Raw genomic sequence first — 17,241 nt, 5'->3', positions numbered from 1 at the left:
CCTGGGGGCCTGGCCTCTGAGCAGCAGCTCACCACAGTTGCGCCATTTGTCTGGGGGTTCACAGCTTTTTCTACTGTCCGAACCACCAGTAAGAACGTGTTAAGGGGGGTACCTACGGGTGATGCTGGTTCATGCACTGTTTTCTTATCTACAAGAAATGAGTCTTCACTCTGATTCTGTAGTAACATTTTCAACATTTACAGAAAATTCTGGAGTGGCTCACCCACCCTAGAGAACCCTTTTCAGTTGTTTCTAGAAGGAGCTTGACTAGTGAGCCAGTAACTTCCTGAATAGGGGCTAGAGTTCATCTGGGGACAGTTATCCCAGTAATTACTAATTAGTGTCTACTTGCTGGGGAGAGGGTGGCAATCCCACTCTCATTTGCTAGCTTCACGCATTTGTAACCTGATTAAGAGGGAGATAATTCCTTATTCCTTTCTTCCTAATGAATGGGGTTGAATGTATTCAGAAGCACACCCCCACCATCCTTCCCATTCTTTCTAGCGTTCACACGCCGCTCTTTTTGCTCACAGATGACAAGAAAGAAGACAATCAAAGACTTTAGGTCATCCCAAGGGCATCTACGTGCACCATGTCTCCCCATCCTAGGGCTGAGACACAATGAGACCGTGGGGAGATGGTCCCTCCCTCTCGCCCTCTCTACTGTTTGGTGGTCAGGGATTTGCGTAGAAAACTCAAAAAATAAAAAATAGTGCTGGAGTTTTCTGATGCCATGGAGGAGGATGAATTCCTCCTTCAAACCACTTCCCATAGTTACATTAGGAATGAAGTGTAAAGACAGGAATCAGTTTGGAATTGGGGGGGTTGGGTGGAGAAGACAAGTGGAAGAGTGTCAGGTGTGACACCCATCCCAAATAACGGAGGGATGGCCACATTACAAAAAAAAAAAAAAAATCCAGTGGCTTTCTGGAAGGCATCTGAGTCCATCGGAAAAGAGACAGACACCAGGATTGCAAAAGGGAGAGGACAGTAAATAGCTCAATGCAAGGGCAGCACAGACTTCCACCCAACGTTGTCATTTTCTTCCAGATGAAGAAATGATGTCACTGACCCAACGGAGCAGAAACAGTACCACCAAGGTCCAAGTGACCTGCTTGCCTGTGGTGAAGTTTTTGGTTTTAACCTCCTACGAGTTCATTACATACCTTCTGGCCAGAAGAGAGAGCCTAGGCCAGCGCAAATTTTTACAGTAATTTCTCGGCAGACTCGAACTGCTGAGGAGCATGCTTACAGACATTCCGGGAAAGTCTCTGAGTGCTTTCTTGGCAACAGATGGCCCATATAGAGAGCCAGCTCGTCAACTCTGAGCCCACCCCGTATCTAACTTGCCATCTTGAACTCTGCCGAGAGGGTAGGAACATGGAACTACATTGAGCATATGCAGGAATATGGCATTAGATCTCTGCAAGAGGAGAGTGCATTGCTTTGCAAACAGGACCACTTTGGGGCACAGTGTGAAAAAGGAAATGAGCTCCTAAGAACGAACAAGGATTTAAAAAAGAGAAAATAAAACAGCATAGCATGTCTGAAGGAAGCACAAAGGGTAGGAAACGTCTCAAGTACGCCAGTCCGTGGCCCTACAGCAGGACTCTGCTCTCACCGGACAGCTGTTGGATGTCCTGATGCACAGGTCAGGAGACAGAGTTCTCCGGCCTCCCACCTCACCACGGGCCCAATCAACTCAAACCACAGACAAGCCTTCTCTGAAATCAGTTTCTCCCCTCTGTGCAGTCACAGGACTTGAGAACAGACTCAACAATGAAAAAGTAAACGGCAAATAGAAGCACAAAATCCAGCTTGCACGAGCCCAGCTGGTGTCTCCAGACCCAGCAGCGCGACACGCCAGCAAGGAGCAAAGCCTTTCACTGCGGATGCCCGGGAAGGGATGACCATCTCTGTGACGAACGGCGCCGCGAAGACAGCAGGGAACCATAACAGAGGTGAGCAGTGGAAGCACGGAAGTCACGACGTTTTCACATGCTATTCACAACACTGAGCCTGCCTATTCGTCTTCCCAGATCAGAAATACAGTAAATTAGATTCTTGCCCGGGTACAGTCAGGGAATCGGGTCAAATGCTGTAGCCGGAGTTTCTCTGGGTCTTACTTCAGAAGGGAACACTAAAGGTCAGGTTTTTGGGGGGAACCCAATTTCCTGAAAATACTCATGACAGAGAGAATAACGGAATTACGGACAGTGAGGAGGTAGGTTCCCAGGGTATGGACTGGCCTATGCTCTCCACAGAGAAACGGGAGGGGCTGAGCACAAAGCAGGCACTCAGCGGCCAAGAGGAGAAATGCCCCGTACCCGGCTGCTCGGATAAAACCCTGAAGCACCCTGAGGAAGATGCATCCTCCTGTTCCCCGCTCTCGGGTGATGCTCCACTGCTGGTTCACCAGCTATGAGGTTTCCCTTCCACACTTTGCTTTTTCCTACCATCACAACAGTGCTCCCGTTCCCAAAGGTGCTGCCCCCACCTCCCGTATTTTACTCCCTCCCTTTAAAAGATCCAGTTCAAACCCCACCTTCCACACAAAGCTTTCCCTGACGGTGCCAACGAGCATGCCCTCTCCTGACTCGATACTCATCCCACACTGAGTGTCCAAACCCTCAAGTGGACTCTGCTATTTCTTCTGTTGCCTCGTTGTATTATGTAGCTCACGTATGGGCCTTAGTTCTTCAGCAGGCCTTTGTGACACCAGAAATCAAGTTTCCTTCTTCCATGTCCTCCACACCCTGCAACACGGTTTGATTTGAAACCCGACAGTGAACGAGAGCAGCAGAGATGTAACTAGAACAGCCTATCTTTGCATGGGGACGTGGCCGCTTCTAGGACGTTCTCTTTGCTCTAGTCTCAACATAAGGCAAGTTCTCAGCTCATCAGCCCACCAAGCAGCTGTTTCCACTACAGCAGCCCTGTTCTTACAACTCTGCACTTCCGTGGGTCTGAATTTCTATTTTAAGACAGAAGCCATAACCTTCTGTGATATAAAGACCCAGGAGGATTCAATCTATTATTGGCTTAAAGAAGGCAAGACACTGATCATAAAAGATGTGCAAAGGAGGCTGCAAACCAGGACATATAATTTCAAAGAACTCTAGAAGGATCTGGGAAGAACCTGAGAGAGACTGTGGCTCAGCGCTTCACTTCAAGCTATCGAAACAAAATTCCAGAAAGAGGCTGTGATCTGTGGAGCGTCATCCAGCGAGCTGGGGCCAACGTGAGTTGTACCACCTGTCTCCTGACGCCTAGTCACGTCGACTTTCCGCTGAGCCATGTTGCCTCTCCCTGAAAAAGATGCTGTTATAAATAAGTCCTTGCTGTCAGGCTGGAATTCTGAAAGGAAGAGAAGCCTCAAGAATGACCACACACAAGTCTTAGAGTGCTGGGCAAAATCATGGTATTATAATAACCATCGTGATAGGGAATACAGTGAATTAGATCAGATGGTAGATTTGAATAGAACAGCTAAGACACAAAGCCTGAAATTGCGTTCAGAGCAGCTTCCGGTCCAATGTTGGGCAAGACCCTTCCCTCTCTGGGCCTGTTTCCCAGTTGTGAAGAAGGGTGTGTACGGGGCTTCTCCATGGAGGAGCTACTGGGGTTTTGGAACTCTTCTTTGGAACTGTCCTCCATGTTTTCGGACACCTAGCATCCCGAACCTCAGGCCACTAGGTGCCAGTAGAGACCCCAGGCACTGTGACAACAAAAAATGTTCCCACATGTCACATCCCTGGTTGAGAATCGGGAAGCCTGGGGAGCTTCTCCAAGGCCCGCTGCCAACTCTGAAATGCTAGCAGGAAGACACACCTGGGGCTCAGATGGGTAAGCGTCTGCCTTTGGCTCAGGTCAGGATCCCAGGGTCCTGGGATCGAGCTCTGCGTCGGGCTCCCTGCTCGGTGGGGGAGTCTGCTTCTCCCTCTCCCACCCCTTCCCCCCCCCCCCGGCTCACGCTCTCTCTCACTCTCTTTCTCAAGTAAATAAATAAAATCTTAAAAAAAAAAAAAAAAAAAAAAAGGAAGACCCAACCATCAGGTGGAGTGAAAGGGAGTGAAAGGCGGCCGGGCACGGGCCTACCCGTAGATGTCCAGGACGCCGATGAAGGAGTGCTGCTTGAGGTGTGTGTGCAGGGCCTTGTTGATGTGCTCCACGATCCAGCCGAACAGCTGGGCGTAGATGTGCTTGGCGAGGGCGCTGCGTGCGTTGAGCACCTGCTGCAGGGACATGCTCTTGACATAGGTCTCGGAGGTAGTGACCAGCTTGCGGTGGCAGAGCCAGTGCTCCATCTGACTGTGTTCCACCCCTAGTAGTTGGCAGAAGTTGGTCAGGTGCTCATCCTGGGGCTGGAAGAGACACGGGGGATGGTTTCAGGAGGGGGGCGGAGGGCAAGCCCGCCACCGTGCCCTCTCCGCCCAGGGGCACAACGAGCCCGCCCAGCACCACAGACCCAGGCTATCCCTAGCCGCGGTGCTGGGCAGGCTGACGCACTCTCACACCAAGTGGAGGGACAAGCGAGCCCCCCAAGAGTGTTGCTCCAACTGACCATTACACCAAATGATCAGGGCTTTAAGAAACAATAGCTTTCTCAACTTTCCCTCTGCCCTCCTCCACTGCCGGCCAAGTCACAGGCTAGGGAGAACTCCTTGAGTGAAGGGAGCAGAATGAGAATTGATGACTTGGGGATGGATAAATCCATTGAGATAAGGAGCCAGAAGGCAGCAGTAATCGTACAGAGCCGCAGACGCAGGATCACAGTAAATGTGCAGTTTCCTTCTGCGGAGTCCCACATGCAGGGCTGAGCCCACAGCCCGGAAGGAAGTCCTCACGTGCAAGCATCACCCTTGACCGGCAGCACCCGGCCTAACAGCTGTATGCTCTGAAATGAATGCACAGCTGAACCAATGGGACAGCCTTCCCCACACTGACATGCACTGTTCCAAGCCCACTTTCCTGCACCTTAGCCTCAGTGATATTAAGTAACACATACTTGGTGTTCTACTCTTAAAGCCCTTGCTGCCTGGGGAAAGAAGCCAATCAACGTGGAAATCGAGGACAAACGGCAAGAATACAGAACAAACTCGGACCCGAGAAGAGCCATTTGGAACACTGCAACTGGTAACACCACCCTTTTAGAGCTAGAGGGAAAACTAGGAATTCCTCCTCCTGAAAACCCTTCTCTATAGAGGTAAGCAGTGCCTGCCGCCCAGCATACACAGCTGCTTCCAATCTTGACCCTCATTTACCCAAAATACCTATCATACCACCTGGTCTTCCGGTCCTGATAAGCGCATCACCCACAGGTCTTAATTTCACCCACATGTGTAAGTCAGATACTCCTTTTCACTCAGGGCACCCCACAAAAAAAACCCCATTGTTCGCTCCCTTGTCTAAATCCACCCCGCCCCCCCGGGAAAGCTGATTACCCAGCCACGAGCCTGCTGGATTGCTTATTAACTCTCAGGCAGAAAGGGAATTCTTCAGAACATGATGTGCTACCTTCTATAATGGCCCTAAATTGCCTTTGCTGTGGGACTCATTTTCTGATGAGGCTGCCTTGTAGGATTTAAATGAGAGTTTAAGTGTTCAATGAAAATTAATGCAGAGAACTGTACCATTTCCCCCTTAACACCATTTCCCCCCCAGCCTTTTCTTTTTTCCTTTCTTCTACAGATATTTAAAATCCATCTACCCAAAGCAAACACAATTACAAAATAGAATGTCAGAGTAGGAAAGAACCTCCCAGGAAGGCCAGTGTTCTTCCAAAATGTGGTCTGTGGAACAACAGTTACAGAGCACGTTAATGGGCTTTACCTAACTAACAGGGGCCGAGGGACGGCACCAGGTTAGACGCAGCTGAGCTGGGCTGTTAACAGATCCTGAAAGCACCAAGAGACATTTTATGCAGCATTTCCTGAACTTAATTGACCAAAGAACCCTTTTAATTGTTTGATGTAGTGTTCCATAATTCATTGTTAGCGTATAACACCCAGTGCTCCATTCAGTACGTGCCCTCTTTAATACCCATCACCAGGCTAACCCATCCCCCCACCCACCTCCCCTCTAACACCCTCAGTTTGTTTCTCAGAGCCCATAGTCTCTTAAGAAATTGCCTAGGGCTAAGGTTCCCAGGAAAATTCTTCGGGAATCATCATTCTAACCCTATCCCTTTTGTTTTTCAGATGAAGAGAATGAGGGGGAGGGAGGCACCCCTGACTGTGGCCCAGAGCTCCTAATCCAGCTGGAGAAGAGAGTCAGCCTGGGCTGGGTGGGGAGGGGGAGGCCCTCATCTTCTCAGCACGTGGGGGCTGCCTCGGCTACTTGTCCTGACCGACAGAAAATTTCTCTCTGCAGCAGCCCAGCCCAAACCTGCCGGCCTCCTCGCCCCAAGAGAAAGCCATACGTAGCAGTGTTAAATGCCTGGGGACTGCTTGGCACGCAACAGGTGCAGGGGCGGCAAAAGTCCAACTTCTTAATCTGACCTACTTCCAAGAAATTCTTAATTGCTCAGCATAGCGTTGCAGCTGGATTCCCTGACCTGTAGATGGCCTGCTAGCAGCCAACACGACCGCTCGAGTCTTGCCCCCTGGAGCCCTGCCCCCCCCCCCCGGCACCCCCCGCCCCCGGCACCTCCCCGGTGAACGCAGCCGAGACAGAACCACAAGTTCTGGAAGGGTTTGATAATCACCTCAAGACAGGTTCCCGGCTGCTGCAGGGGGATGTGGCTCGCCCCTCTATTACCCTCTTCTGACTATTGATGACAGGTGCTAACTGCGACTGATTTAACATCATGCAATTACATTTAAGCTTAATTAAATGATGCTAAATCCATTCAAAATCCCCAGTATCACAGGTAGATTAGAGTCTATGGGCCCATATTGCCAAATTCAAGAAACAAATTGCCTCTGGTGTCCAAGTGATTGCACGCTGCTGCCTCTCCAAGGTAACTCTGGCAGTCATGAACACCGTTTCATGCTTTAATTAAAAATCAAAACTACCGAGCAGAAGGCATACCGCGTATGGGCAGACAGCCTTTCCAGCAGGAGGCCCACCCTCTGTACCAGAGGAATAAACCAAAATCCATTTGAGAGAGACTTTCACTAGCAACCACTTAGTGAAGCGCTTCCTGCGCACACACTGTGTGCCCAGCACCGGGCTAGGCACCTGCTGGGGGACGTCAACACGGGGAAACCGCCCTGGCTGGGGCCCGATGTGGCCCTTAACTGTCATTATGGTCTCTCTGGGCCTTCATTTTCCCCAAGCCTGTGAAGTAACAGGGATGCCTGCAAGGTCCGCTCTGCCTCCAACAAGGCTGAGTCAAGAATGCAATCACGTGAGCCCTGGGCTAAGGTAGGTAATATCAGCGCCCACTCCACAGATGAGGAAGCAGACTTGGAAAGGTTAACTATCTGGATGCCTGGGTGGCTCAGTCAGTTAAGTGTCTGCCTTCGGCTCAGGTCATGATCCCAGGGTCCTGGGAGATATCCCACCCTCAAGACCATTTCTCTTTCAGGGAAAATATATGGGGCAAGGGCCAGGGTCCTCTCTCTACAGGCAGGACCAGTTTCAACTTCTGATAAGCCCTAACTCCAGGAAAACAGCAGGAGGTTCATAATTATTTGTTCGATTGAAAAAGCATTCAGTTGTGAGTGGCATGGACACAGGCCCACATTCATATCCTATAGGATTGGCTTCTGTCTTTTCCCAGAATCGGGGTTTCTAAATTCTAAGTCATTGGGAACAAGAATCATCGTTCGTACCTCCCCAGGACTTAGAGTCCAGGTGAGAACACCAGGTTGGACGTAGCAGGACACAAAGAGCAGAGAGCACATCCCAGCTGCTGTCTATAGGACCACACGTCTCCAAGGTCTCTCACATCTACCCACTTAGACACTCCTTACCTAGCACATGTCTGGTGCTACATTGGGCACTGGGAAAATAACAGTCCCTGGGAGCATTTATGGAGTAATTCACAATTTGCAATACTTTCACAGAGATGTCTCAATATTCTGCATCATACTGTCAAAATCTTGCCAAGCGGGGTCATCTTTTGGCTACCCAATTACACTGTAAGCTCCTTGGAGACAGTCACCAAAAATGGTGTCCAACGCTTCATCTCCTTGTTGTGTGGACCTCAGTTGGGAGCTCAGAAGATATTCATGGATTGAGAACACTCTGTAGAATTCCATGGACCTCAGGGTACTTGGAAAAGCAATCCATAAGAAAAAGAATGTATTTAATAGCCACTAAATTCCCTGCCCTTGGTGATAGAAATTTGATGGCAGCTGATTTGAAAAGGATGTGTTCTTATAAAAAATTATCAGCAAGAGAACAGAAACCATTACTGTTAAGAATAAATAACCTATGAGTGTCCTCTGAGTGTAAAGACACATTTCAGTTGTATCAAACTCTAAGAGCTGAATAAATTGTGTGTGTTTTATCTTGGGTGCTGGTGTGCGACTTACTGATACACTACAGGAATCACCATCACGCTCAGCCTGAATCTCCACGTTTCCGAGGTGCAGGATAGAAGCAATTATCTTAAAAATGCTTATCTGATGGGACTCTCTCACTCCTGGGGGGAAAAAAAAAGAATGACACTTAGCATCCATGGTAGGATAGAAAGGACATTTTACCCTTTTTTTAAAGGACTTTTAAAAAAAGTTTGATTTTTCCTTTCTGGGCCAATGACTCCTAAAACGATCCAGGCTCCTCACCAAGTAATTACCACTGCATAGTAACAGCTCAGAGGGCAAAGGGGCTCCCCAGACTAAAAGGGAAATATCCTCACTCTGATTGTCCTGATCAAACCAGATGGGTTATGCTACCATTTTAACTTCTCCAGGAGCAAAGGAGAGACAGCAATCATGCAGACTCATTTTAAACTTCATTTCAACCAAATACTTTATGGATGTTTTTATGAGTTTAATAAGAATGGTCATTTATCTACAGCCATTTCTCTCTGAACACAATAACCAGCAAACATCTGTGTCCCACATCCGAAGTGCCAACTGGGGAGGAAGAGGAGGAAGTTCTGGGAGCACTGCTGGCGGAGATGGACAGCCAGCTGGCTCTCGGCCACTGCCGAACGGGGCCACGCCCCACACTCCCTCGCAGGGACCGCCACGCCTGACCTTGAACTGCTGTGGGAGCGAGCACCTACTTCCACAATGACTTGAGCACATAAATCATCAAAGACACGGATCATCTTGTACAGTTGATATTTAGCTTTAAGACATCATCATTTCTTTCTGAATTGCAAAAGATAAGACCTACAGAAAAAGGCTACAGAGTAATAGGACACCAGTCACCCTACCACTCAGTTTAAGAAATAATGCAGTGGTCCCCCATCTTTCCCTCCAGCTGCAGTTATTTTTAAAGGCAATAATTTACAGTCTTAAAAAAAAAAAAAAAGTCTGACACCTGTATAACTAGGAGATAAGGATGGACTATACTGGGATTAAAAACTATCCACAAAGTGGACAACCCAAGCGTGAACTAGACAAATTAACTCTCGAGTTTGCTAATGACAGAGGACTACTACTGCGTAAGCTTCATAGGAGCTGGGATTTACTTTTTAAATTTGTTTTAAGTTTTAAAATATACAAAGAAATAGCAATATAATGAATCCCTGTTCTTGCCTTGGCAGATAGGTGCTCAGAAACCCAAATAATGGAACTGCACTGATGACGGTTACATAGACTGCAAATGTGTACAGAAATGCACGAGCCGTTCAAATATCTGGTTTTGTTTAATCTAATTAAAAAAAATAAACAGCTGGAGGCCAAAAAATTTAGTGTAACTGAATAAGACGGAAAAAAGGAAGACCGGTTCAAGTCAGAGGTTGATACCCCCAGACAAGACAGGGGGCTTGGTGGTGGTACCCCCGTGTGGGGAGTAAAGTACTGGGCTTTCGATCAGAGCTCAGTGGGTCCTGCTCTCAAATAGGTCCTACTAGTCAGGAAGTGGGTTTTGGACCATCCCAGGAGGGACAGATCACTTTTCTCTCTCCTTCACTTTTTCTTGGGAACGAATGCTTTGTCATTTCCAAAGCCTTCACCACACTGTCATGGTAGGAATTGAAGTAGTACACCTTGAATGACTACTGAATCCTAACAATAGTTAGGATGGCTGCACTATACTGGCCAGAAAGCCCCTTCTTTATACACTATCCTAATAAGCAGTACCTCGCTATGACAAGCAAAAAACCAAAAATCAAACAATCAAACAATAAAACTGAAGGAGTAGAGCAGGGGTTGGCAACCTATGGCCCATAGCCCACGGCGTATTTTTATGAATAAAGTTTTATTAGAAGAGTCATGCCCATTCATTAACGTTCTGTCTATGGCTACTTTCACACAACAGTGGCAAAGCGGAGTAGCTGCTTCAAAAGAGCACATGGCTCAAAGAGCCCCAGTTATTTAGAATCTTTAAGAAAAAGTGGGAGTAAAAAAGCGGATGTGTTTATTGAAGAGTAGGGAAGAAAGGCTTATTTCAATAGATTCTCCAATGCCATTTGCTTTGTGAATGAAAGCACCCGGCCTCCTTGAGCCTTGGAGGGAACCGCCTGCTCCTCGGATCAGCGCCTGCCCACTGCTCACAGCAGACTCCAGGGGCCTCCCTCCTGCCTCCGGTCAAACTGGGCAGACTGTTCCCCTGCTTGGCAAGTCCCCTCCAAATCTGCTCCCCAACTGAATAAAATGATTATGGGACATTGGAGAAGTCAGGGGTGCCAGTTACCAATTTATTATCTCTCCGTTTACAATCCGCCCCGCTTTGGGGTACCGGAGCGAGACCCGGTGAACACTTCCCCTTTGCCCACTGGTGGAATGGTCAGCTTGGTCAAAGAGCACTGTAGTGACCGAGCCGCAAGAGGACATGCGTGTTCTTGGTTCTGGTCCTCCACAGTTCTGACTCATCGTGGACGAGCCACCGCGGTGCCCTCAGGCCATGCTCTCCTCATTAGCAGCTGCTTCGGAGACTTTCTGGTCCCCCCACATGCTGTGGCAACTGCAGGTTGCCTTGCAGACCAGCAATGGCCCACGCCCTCTGGCAGGATTCTTCACCGGCAGGCTTCCTACTCTTGTGGTAACCACATGTTCCCAGAAGTGGCTGAGATCTCAGCCAGTCAACAGTTCCTTTATCAGCTGCTCTTCCTTGCCCTTTTGCACCTGCTACTTCTGCACCCCTCAAGTCCTCTTATACCCTTTTTATAATCATCAACTACTGCTCTAGTTGATATTTTTCACTGGAATAACCAGTGTGGCTTTTAGGTCATTATTTCATGGGTACAAAAGACAAAGTATTTCTACCCACCGGTTATCCAGAGACATGAAGAGCACTCAGATTTCAGCCCATGGAACCCTGTGTCTACCATACAGAGATTAAGGTGTGTCTTGCTTGGCCATGTTTTATTTGGACATTGGGTAAGACTGCCCGGATTCCCACCAAAGAACCTAAGAAATGCGGCTCTGAAGTAGTCACATGACTCAGAAGGCAGATGTCCACCTCTGTCAGAGAAGGGGCTGGGGAAAAATAGAAGGGCTGTCCTGAGCTGCTTCCTGAGTTTCAGGCTGACTTCCCAAGCTTTGTTTTTTCTGGCTGCAGGTTCCAGGAATTAACTCATTCAATTTCCCAGTTAAGGCAGGCTTGCCTTCCACTTTACCACTTAGGTTCCTCTTCCTCAAAAATGGTGGTGGGGGGGAGCGTTTTCTCTCACTCTATTGCCCTTTATGCCCAGGAGGACATTTGATGTTAGCCAAAAGGCTGAGTAGCAATACCAGAAGGACAGAGAGATCTTGAATTCCACGGTTATGCTCTCCGTGGAAAAAGTGGTAACGGAAAGGACACTGTATATGTGAGAATGCTACCAGACCTTCATAGGGTACATGGGTTGGTTTGGTCCTAAAGACATGCTTTTTCTGCTAGAACACATGGCCTCCAAACCCAGCCCGCAGCACAAGAAGATGTGGCTTTCTCCTTTTGCTCCACTGGCTTCAATGGCCTGAGGAAGTGGAAAGGGCCACTTTGCAGTGCCTAAGAGCATGACTCTCAAACCTTACTTTTAAGACAGATCAACAAAGGTACAAGTCTTAAACTCTGGAGTCTGAGGGTTGGGATGGAGTAAGACAACATTCACCAAGGGCAACAGGGCTTCTCATGGGCTTACGAAAGTTGGCAAAGCAGGACACTGTCGTGCTTTTCTACTCTCCATGAAGTCAACTGTCTGGGCCTTTTCCCACTCAGAAGCTGCTTACCCAGGAGTGTGAAGGCTTGTCGTGTCTTCTCAAAGTCCTCAGCATCATCTATACCTTCAATGCGTGTGTTTCCTCCCTGCGAGGTATAGAAGAAGTCCTCTGCGCACGCTGTGGGAAGTGAGGAGGAAAGGCATCAGGCATTGGAGAGAAGCTCCATCCCGGTTTACCCACAGATCACGACGCATGAGGATTTCTACTCATCCCAGACCAAAATTTTATTCCCAGCTGGATGTGCAACCCTTATAAATTATCTTTACTGACAACGGCAAATGGAGAGAAAACTGGATAAGGAGACACAGAGCATTACACTATGCTGACAGAATGCATTGCTGTGTTTGTATAAAACCAGTATGTGAAAAACACGTGAACGTAAAAAGTCATAGGTGGTTCAGTTTACATGATTCACCACAGACTTGCCTTTAAAAAGGATGTGAGGGGCACCTGGGTGGCACAGTCAGTTAAGCATCTGACTCTCGGTTTCAGCTCAGGTCATGATCTTGGGGTCCTGGGATCGAGCCCCATGTTGGGCTCTGTGCTCAGGGTGGAGTCTGCTTGAGATTCCCCCTCTGCCCCTGCACGCACTCTATCTCTAAAGTAAATAAATCTTAAAAAAAAAAAAAAAAAAAGATCTAATATACAGTGAGATGTACACCTACCCTAGAATCACAGACTTCCGTAACTGTTGATAAGCTTAGTATGACAACCTCATTTGACAAAGGAGAGGCACTGATGTGCCCAAGGTAACATGGTTTTTTGTTCATTTGTTTTACCAAGTTAGGGCACCCCTGAATTCCTCAGGCACGTGAACAGATGCAAGTTGAGACCCTCAAATGTTTGTTCTCACCTCCAGCTCAATTCCTCTCAGTCAGGCCTCTGATAACAGCCTGGGGGACAACTGGTTAGGAGGGGCCCCGGTTCTACCTTAGAATTCAGAGCCAACCTTAGCAGAGGGCAACAATGCACCAAGACCCGGGTAGCATCCACGCGACAGGCTTGGAGGTCGGCATTCAGGGCAACAAGTGCACCTAATCAAAATTCTCCCCCCTCCCGAAAATAACATTTTCCACAAAATACAGTACCTTTGTGTAATACAACCCCGCCCAGTGTTCAGAATTTCTAAAGGTATGATGTTTGATTTTGACAAGACACCAAAGCTGGACACTGATGTTGTTCTTCTCCTGTAAAGACTAGTAAAATTATTTCCCCTTGTGTGCATGTGGTAAAACACATGTCAGTTCAACATGCTTAGATACAATTTCATTGCAATGTCCAGTCTTCCTTCAACACCTTGATCTGCCCCTGTGACCCCTCACGAACTTCTCGAGTCTCCTTCCTTGCTCCACTCCGACTACCGCTGCCCATGTCTGATGTCCAGCATACATCTGTTGTCCGCGGACTGTTGCCAAAGACTAAACCCATCTTCCTGCTCCTTCAAACCCACTTTCACACTGCTGGTAACTCTGATCACACTGCACCCCCATTTAAAGCCTTTTAGAGACCCCCTCCCACCCCAGTAGCCTCAAGACAGAGGTCAAAGACCCTCAAAGAACCTCCTGGGCCCTTTGTGAAGCAGCCACGCCCCTTGCCCCTCCAGACTCAGGGCTGGGCCTTCCTTCCCCATCTCTTGTCCCTGATCCACCCATTTCCTTACCGTCATTCCTCAGCTCTACCCACACACCCCCCTCCACCCCCCATAATCCAGGCCCACAGAGGCCCCGCCTACCTCTCCTTTCTGGTCTCTTCCATTTCCCACCTTGCATCCTCTGCTCCAAGCCACACTCCTCCCGTAAGTGCACACTGCCAGGCCCAGCTAGGAAGTGGCCCAACTCAGACCCAAACCCTGCCTCACACAACCCGAGCTAGACCATCAGGCTACACTGCCCACAGGCATGGAGAGCAGGATATCAGCCGTAGCTTATGAGGGAAGGCTTCCTGGAGGAGGAACCCAAACCCTGAGGACTAGAGGCACTTGAGCAGGGAGAGGAAGGACTTCAGCCCCAGGCTCGCAGACAGCCACAGCAAAGGCAAATGGTTATGAAGGAAGTCACGCAGGTCTCTGTGGAAGATGCTATGTTCAGCTCTTTTATATAGAACCCTCCCCCACCCCCACCCCACGAGCTCTGGCACAGAAGAGTTTCGAAGGCTTAAGAAAAGCATTTTTCCTTTTCACTCACCTTTCAAAGTACTTCCTTCGATGATTTTTGCAGGGTCCACATGAAGATGACAATTTATTTATTCCTATTTTTCAGCTAGGCAAACTGAGGAACTAGGCTTTGAAGGGATTACCCAGGCTCTCCCAGACTTTGGCCAGCCTGGGAGCCCATTACTTGATCACCCTATTGTGGAGATGTTGTTTATGACATGGTTTTGCCATAAACACAACCTAACTTGTTATCAGAAGCTCTCAGCTGACACACCAGAAAAATACACAAGGCACCAGACCTCCCTGTTGGAAGAGAGGTGGCATTTTCAGCGTCTACCAAGACCCCTTCACTGTCAACAGCCAGGGCCCTCCTGCCTGATGTTCTGAGTCAGACTGACCACCCACCTTCCCCACTGCTAGTTCCCAAATTTGGGCCCCACAGGGGAACTTCCTCCGGCTGGGGCCCACCCGGGTCAGTCACAGCTTCACTCTACTAAATGATCTGAATCCAACCGAGATCATCATCTCCTTTCAGGTGTGCAATCAGCTCTGTCACCATCACACTCCAGGCCCTAGTGAGAGACATCCCAGCAGGAGATAGTCCTCAGCCGTCAGCTTAGCTGCCCTGGATCCTGGCTCTACTTTCCAGCCCGTGAAGCCAGCACTGCCTGTCCCATCCCGGAGCAACATCTCTTATCCTCCAGTTTGGGTCTCCCTTTTTCACATTTCCAAGGAGATATATACCACAAAGTCCCCTAGTAACTGGCTCGCCAGATAGACCCTGAACAGTGTATAGATCAGACCGTGTACAGCCCACAGAGGAGGCATGAGCCCAGTGCTTAGAGCAGAGGACCATCGGGAGGCTTTGCTCCAACTGTGCAAAGCAGGAGAGGCTGTTCAGACTGTCAACACACCCATGGAAGTGAAAAATAAATAATTTATTCCTTATTACCTGAAGGCTGTATTTAAGGAACTAAAAGCCCATTACACCTCTTTTTACCATTATTTATTCACACTTCAACCAATGATTCACGGGAGTATTGTTGTTGTTGTCGTTTTTTAAATCTCATCCTGAGGTCATTTTAATGCAACAGACCAGCACCAACAGGGCAGAGGGAAGTGCGGATGGCTGGAAGTGTGGATGGAGTGTTTCTCCACTCTCAATTGCACAAAGCCCTCACTGGCCAAGGGGTCTTGCCGAGACTTCTGCACACTTGAGGAGCATGTTCTAGGTGAAGACAAGGGGGGAGGAGGCAAGGCAGTCTACCCACTAGGAACCACTGGCTAGTCCTTCATTTACTTCATGTTTCCAACCACTCAACCAGGGTTATTGTGGAACTGTCAGGCTTCAGTGCTCACAGCCAATGCACCCACGAGGCCAAACACGGCCTAACCCTGAGCACAAGAGCTCATCAATGCCTCTGTGCTTTCTAAGATGTTCTTGAAGGGACAGTGCAAGAAATTGATCAGATCGGGTAGTTTTCAAGTGCTCCAGCTGGGGGCCCAAGGAGTCTGACATCCTGTTGCAATACAGAATAAGGAAAAGCCACCCCCCCCTTTTTTTTTTTTTAAAGTTCAATGCACTTACGTAAGTGCACAAAAAAAAAAAAATTAGGAGGATTTCCCCATACCCTCAAAGTTACATTTGGGATAAAATGGTCCAAATTCAAAGGCTCTTGCCAGTACTTGTTCATTTTTCTACAAAAATGACATTTGAAAAAATTTTCATCCCCTACAGGCTGGCCCTGAAAAGTCTAGCTGGGCCCATGTCCCCAGCTCTGGGAAGGAAAGAGGAGGATGGCAAAGGCCCTTAGCGTGGCCTGCATTCCTGGTCACTTGTGGCCATAAACCAACATCCGAGCCCAAGGTGCCAGCTCAGAGAGGGACGCATCAAACGAGGCTTGTACCCGTCACTCCCGAGGTGTTTACAGCTTCACTGGGGGAGATGCTGGCTTGCAAACACCGAATAGAGCACAGCAGAAAAACAGCATAATATGCCCTCCTGGGCTTCCTCCTCGGGTTCTCAACTTACTTCCCCTGGGAACCTTCGGACCCGCCTCAGCCACGCTTCACTCCGCGTACTCCGATCCCCTTGTACCGTAACGGACTGCAAGCAAGGCAAGGGCAGCCCCCACAACGGCTATGTGCAGCGCTAGGTCCCCGGTGCCCAACACCGCCTGCGCAGGGCTCGGTGAACGAGCCAAGGACCCAGTGCTAAACTGCAGGACCCAGGCACCAAACGCGGCAGGAATTCATAAGCGAGTAAAGCAGAGAGTTAGGAGGCCAGACTGAGGTGTGGACTACCCGGTACGTGTCAGCTACGACGAACACAGGCTGGTACCGTCAGAGGTCCATGTGGTGCTGGGCCCTGAACCCAGCTGGCAGTCGGGTCGTGGGCAGCCTCGGCAGTCGGTTTCTCTCGCAGATGCACAAGGACCCACCAACCACTGTCTAGACACCCAGCTCTTCACACCATCTGCTAGTACTGAACCTCCCCAACCCCCCCCTAAAATCCAGACAACAGGCCAGAGATAGGACACTTGGCAAACACAGGATGCGACGGGGCCCCCCAGGCTTGTGACATCACACACCTCAGTCGGGAGAGGGCTCTGAGGACTCAGGGCCAGGAGTCCATCAACATTCCTTACCAAGTCGCAGCGCATGGAAGTGGGGAGGCCCCGGGCTGCAAGGAGAGGCCCTCCATCAGTAGTCTGAAGACCTAAAGCCTGCTCGCTCCTCTTGCTTGGCCCTGGCTCCATGTCAACAGCCTCCACGCAAAGGACCCTTGCCGAAGCCCTCAGCCAACAGCATTAGCAGACACGG

The 17,241-nt window shown here is 49.1% G+C and overlaps 1 protein-coding gene across 1 annotated transcript in view; it reads right to left on the bottom strand.

Annotated features, from left to right (window-relative positions):
• The window catches only part of MYO5B (myosin VB), a 278,618-nt gene that overhangs the window by 115,650 nt on the left and 145,727 nt on the right, over nt 1-17,241 (bottom strand). The window contains 3 exon segments of the mRNA XM_081802529.1: nt 4,099-4,364; nt 8,484-8,593; nt 12,276-12,391. Of these exon segments, the coding sequence (XP_081658655.1) occupies nt 4,099-4,364; nt 8,484-8,593; nt 12,276-12,391 (492 nt within the window).

Source organism: Leptonychotes weddellii, chromosome 13 (assembly GCF_054177405.1).
Source record: "Leptonychotes weddellii isolate Sample4059 chromosome 13, ASM5417740v2, whole genome shotgun sequence".
Classification (NCBI taxonomy): domain Eukaryota; kingdom Metazoa; phylum Chordata; class Mammalia; order Carnivora; family Phocidae; genus Leptonychotes; species Leptonychotes weddellii.
The sequence above is the reverse complement of the archived record's forward strand: the minus strand, read 5'-3'. Positions and strand labels throughout refer to the sequence as shown.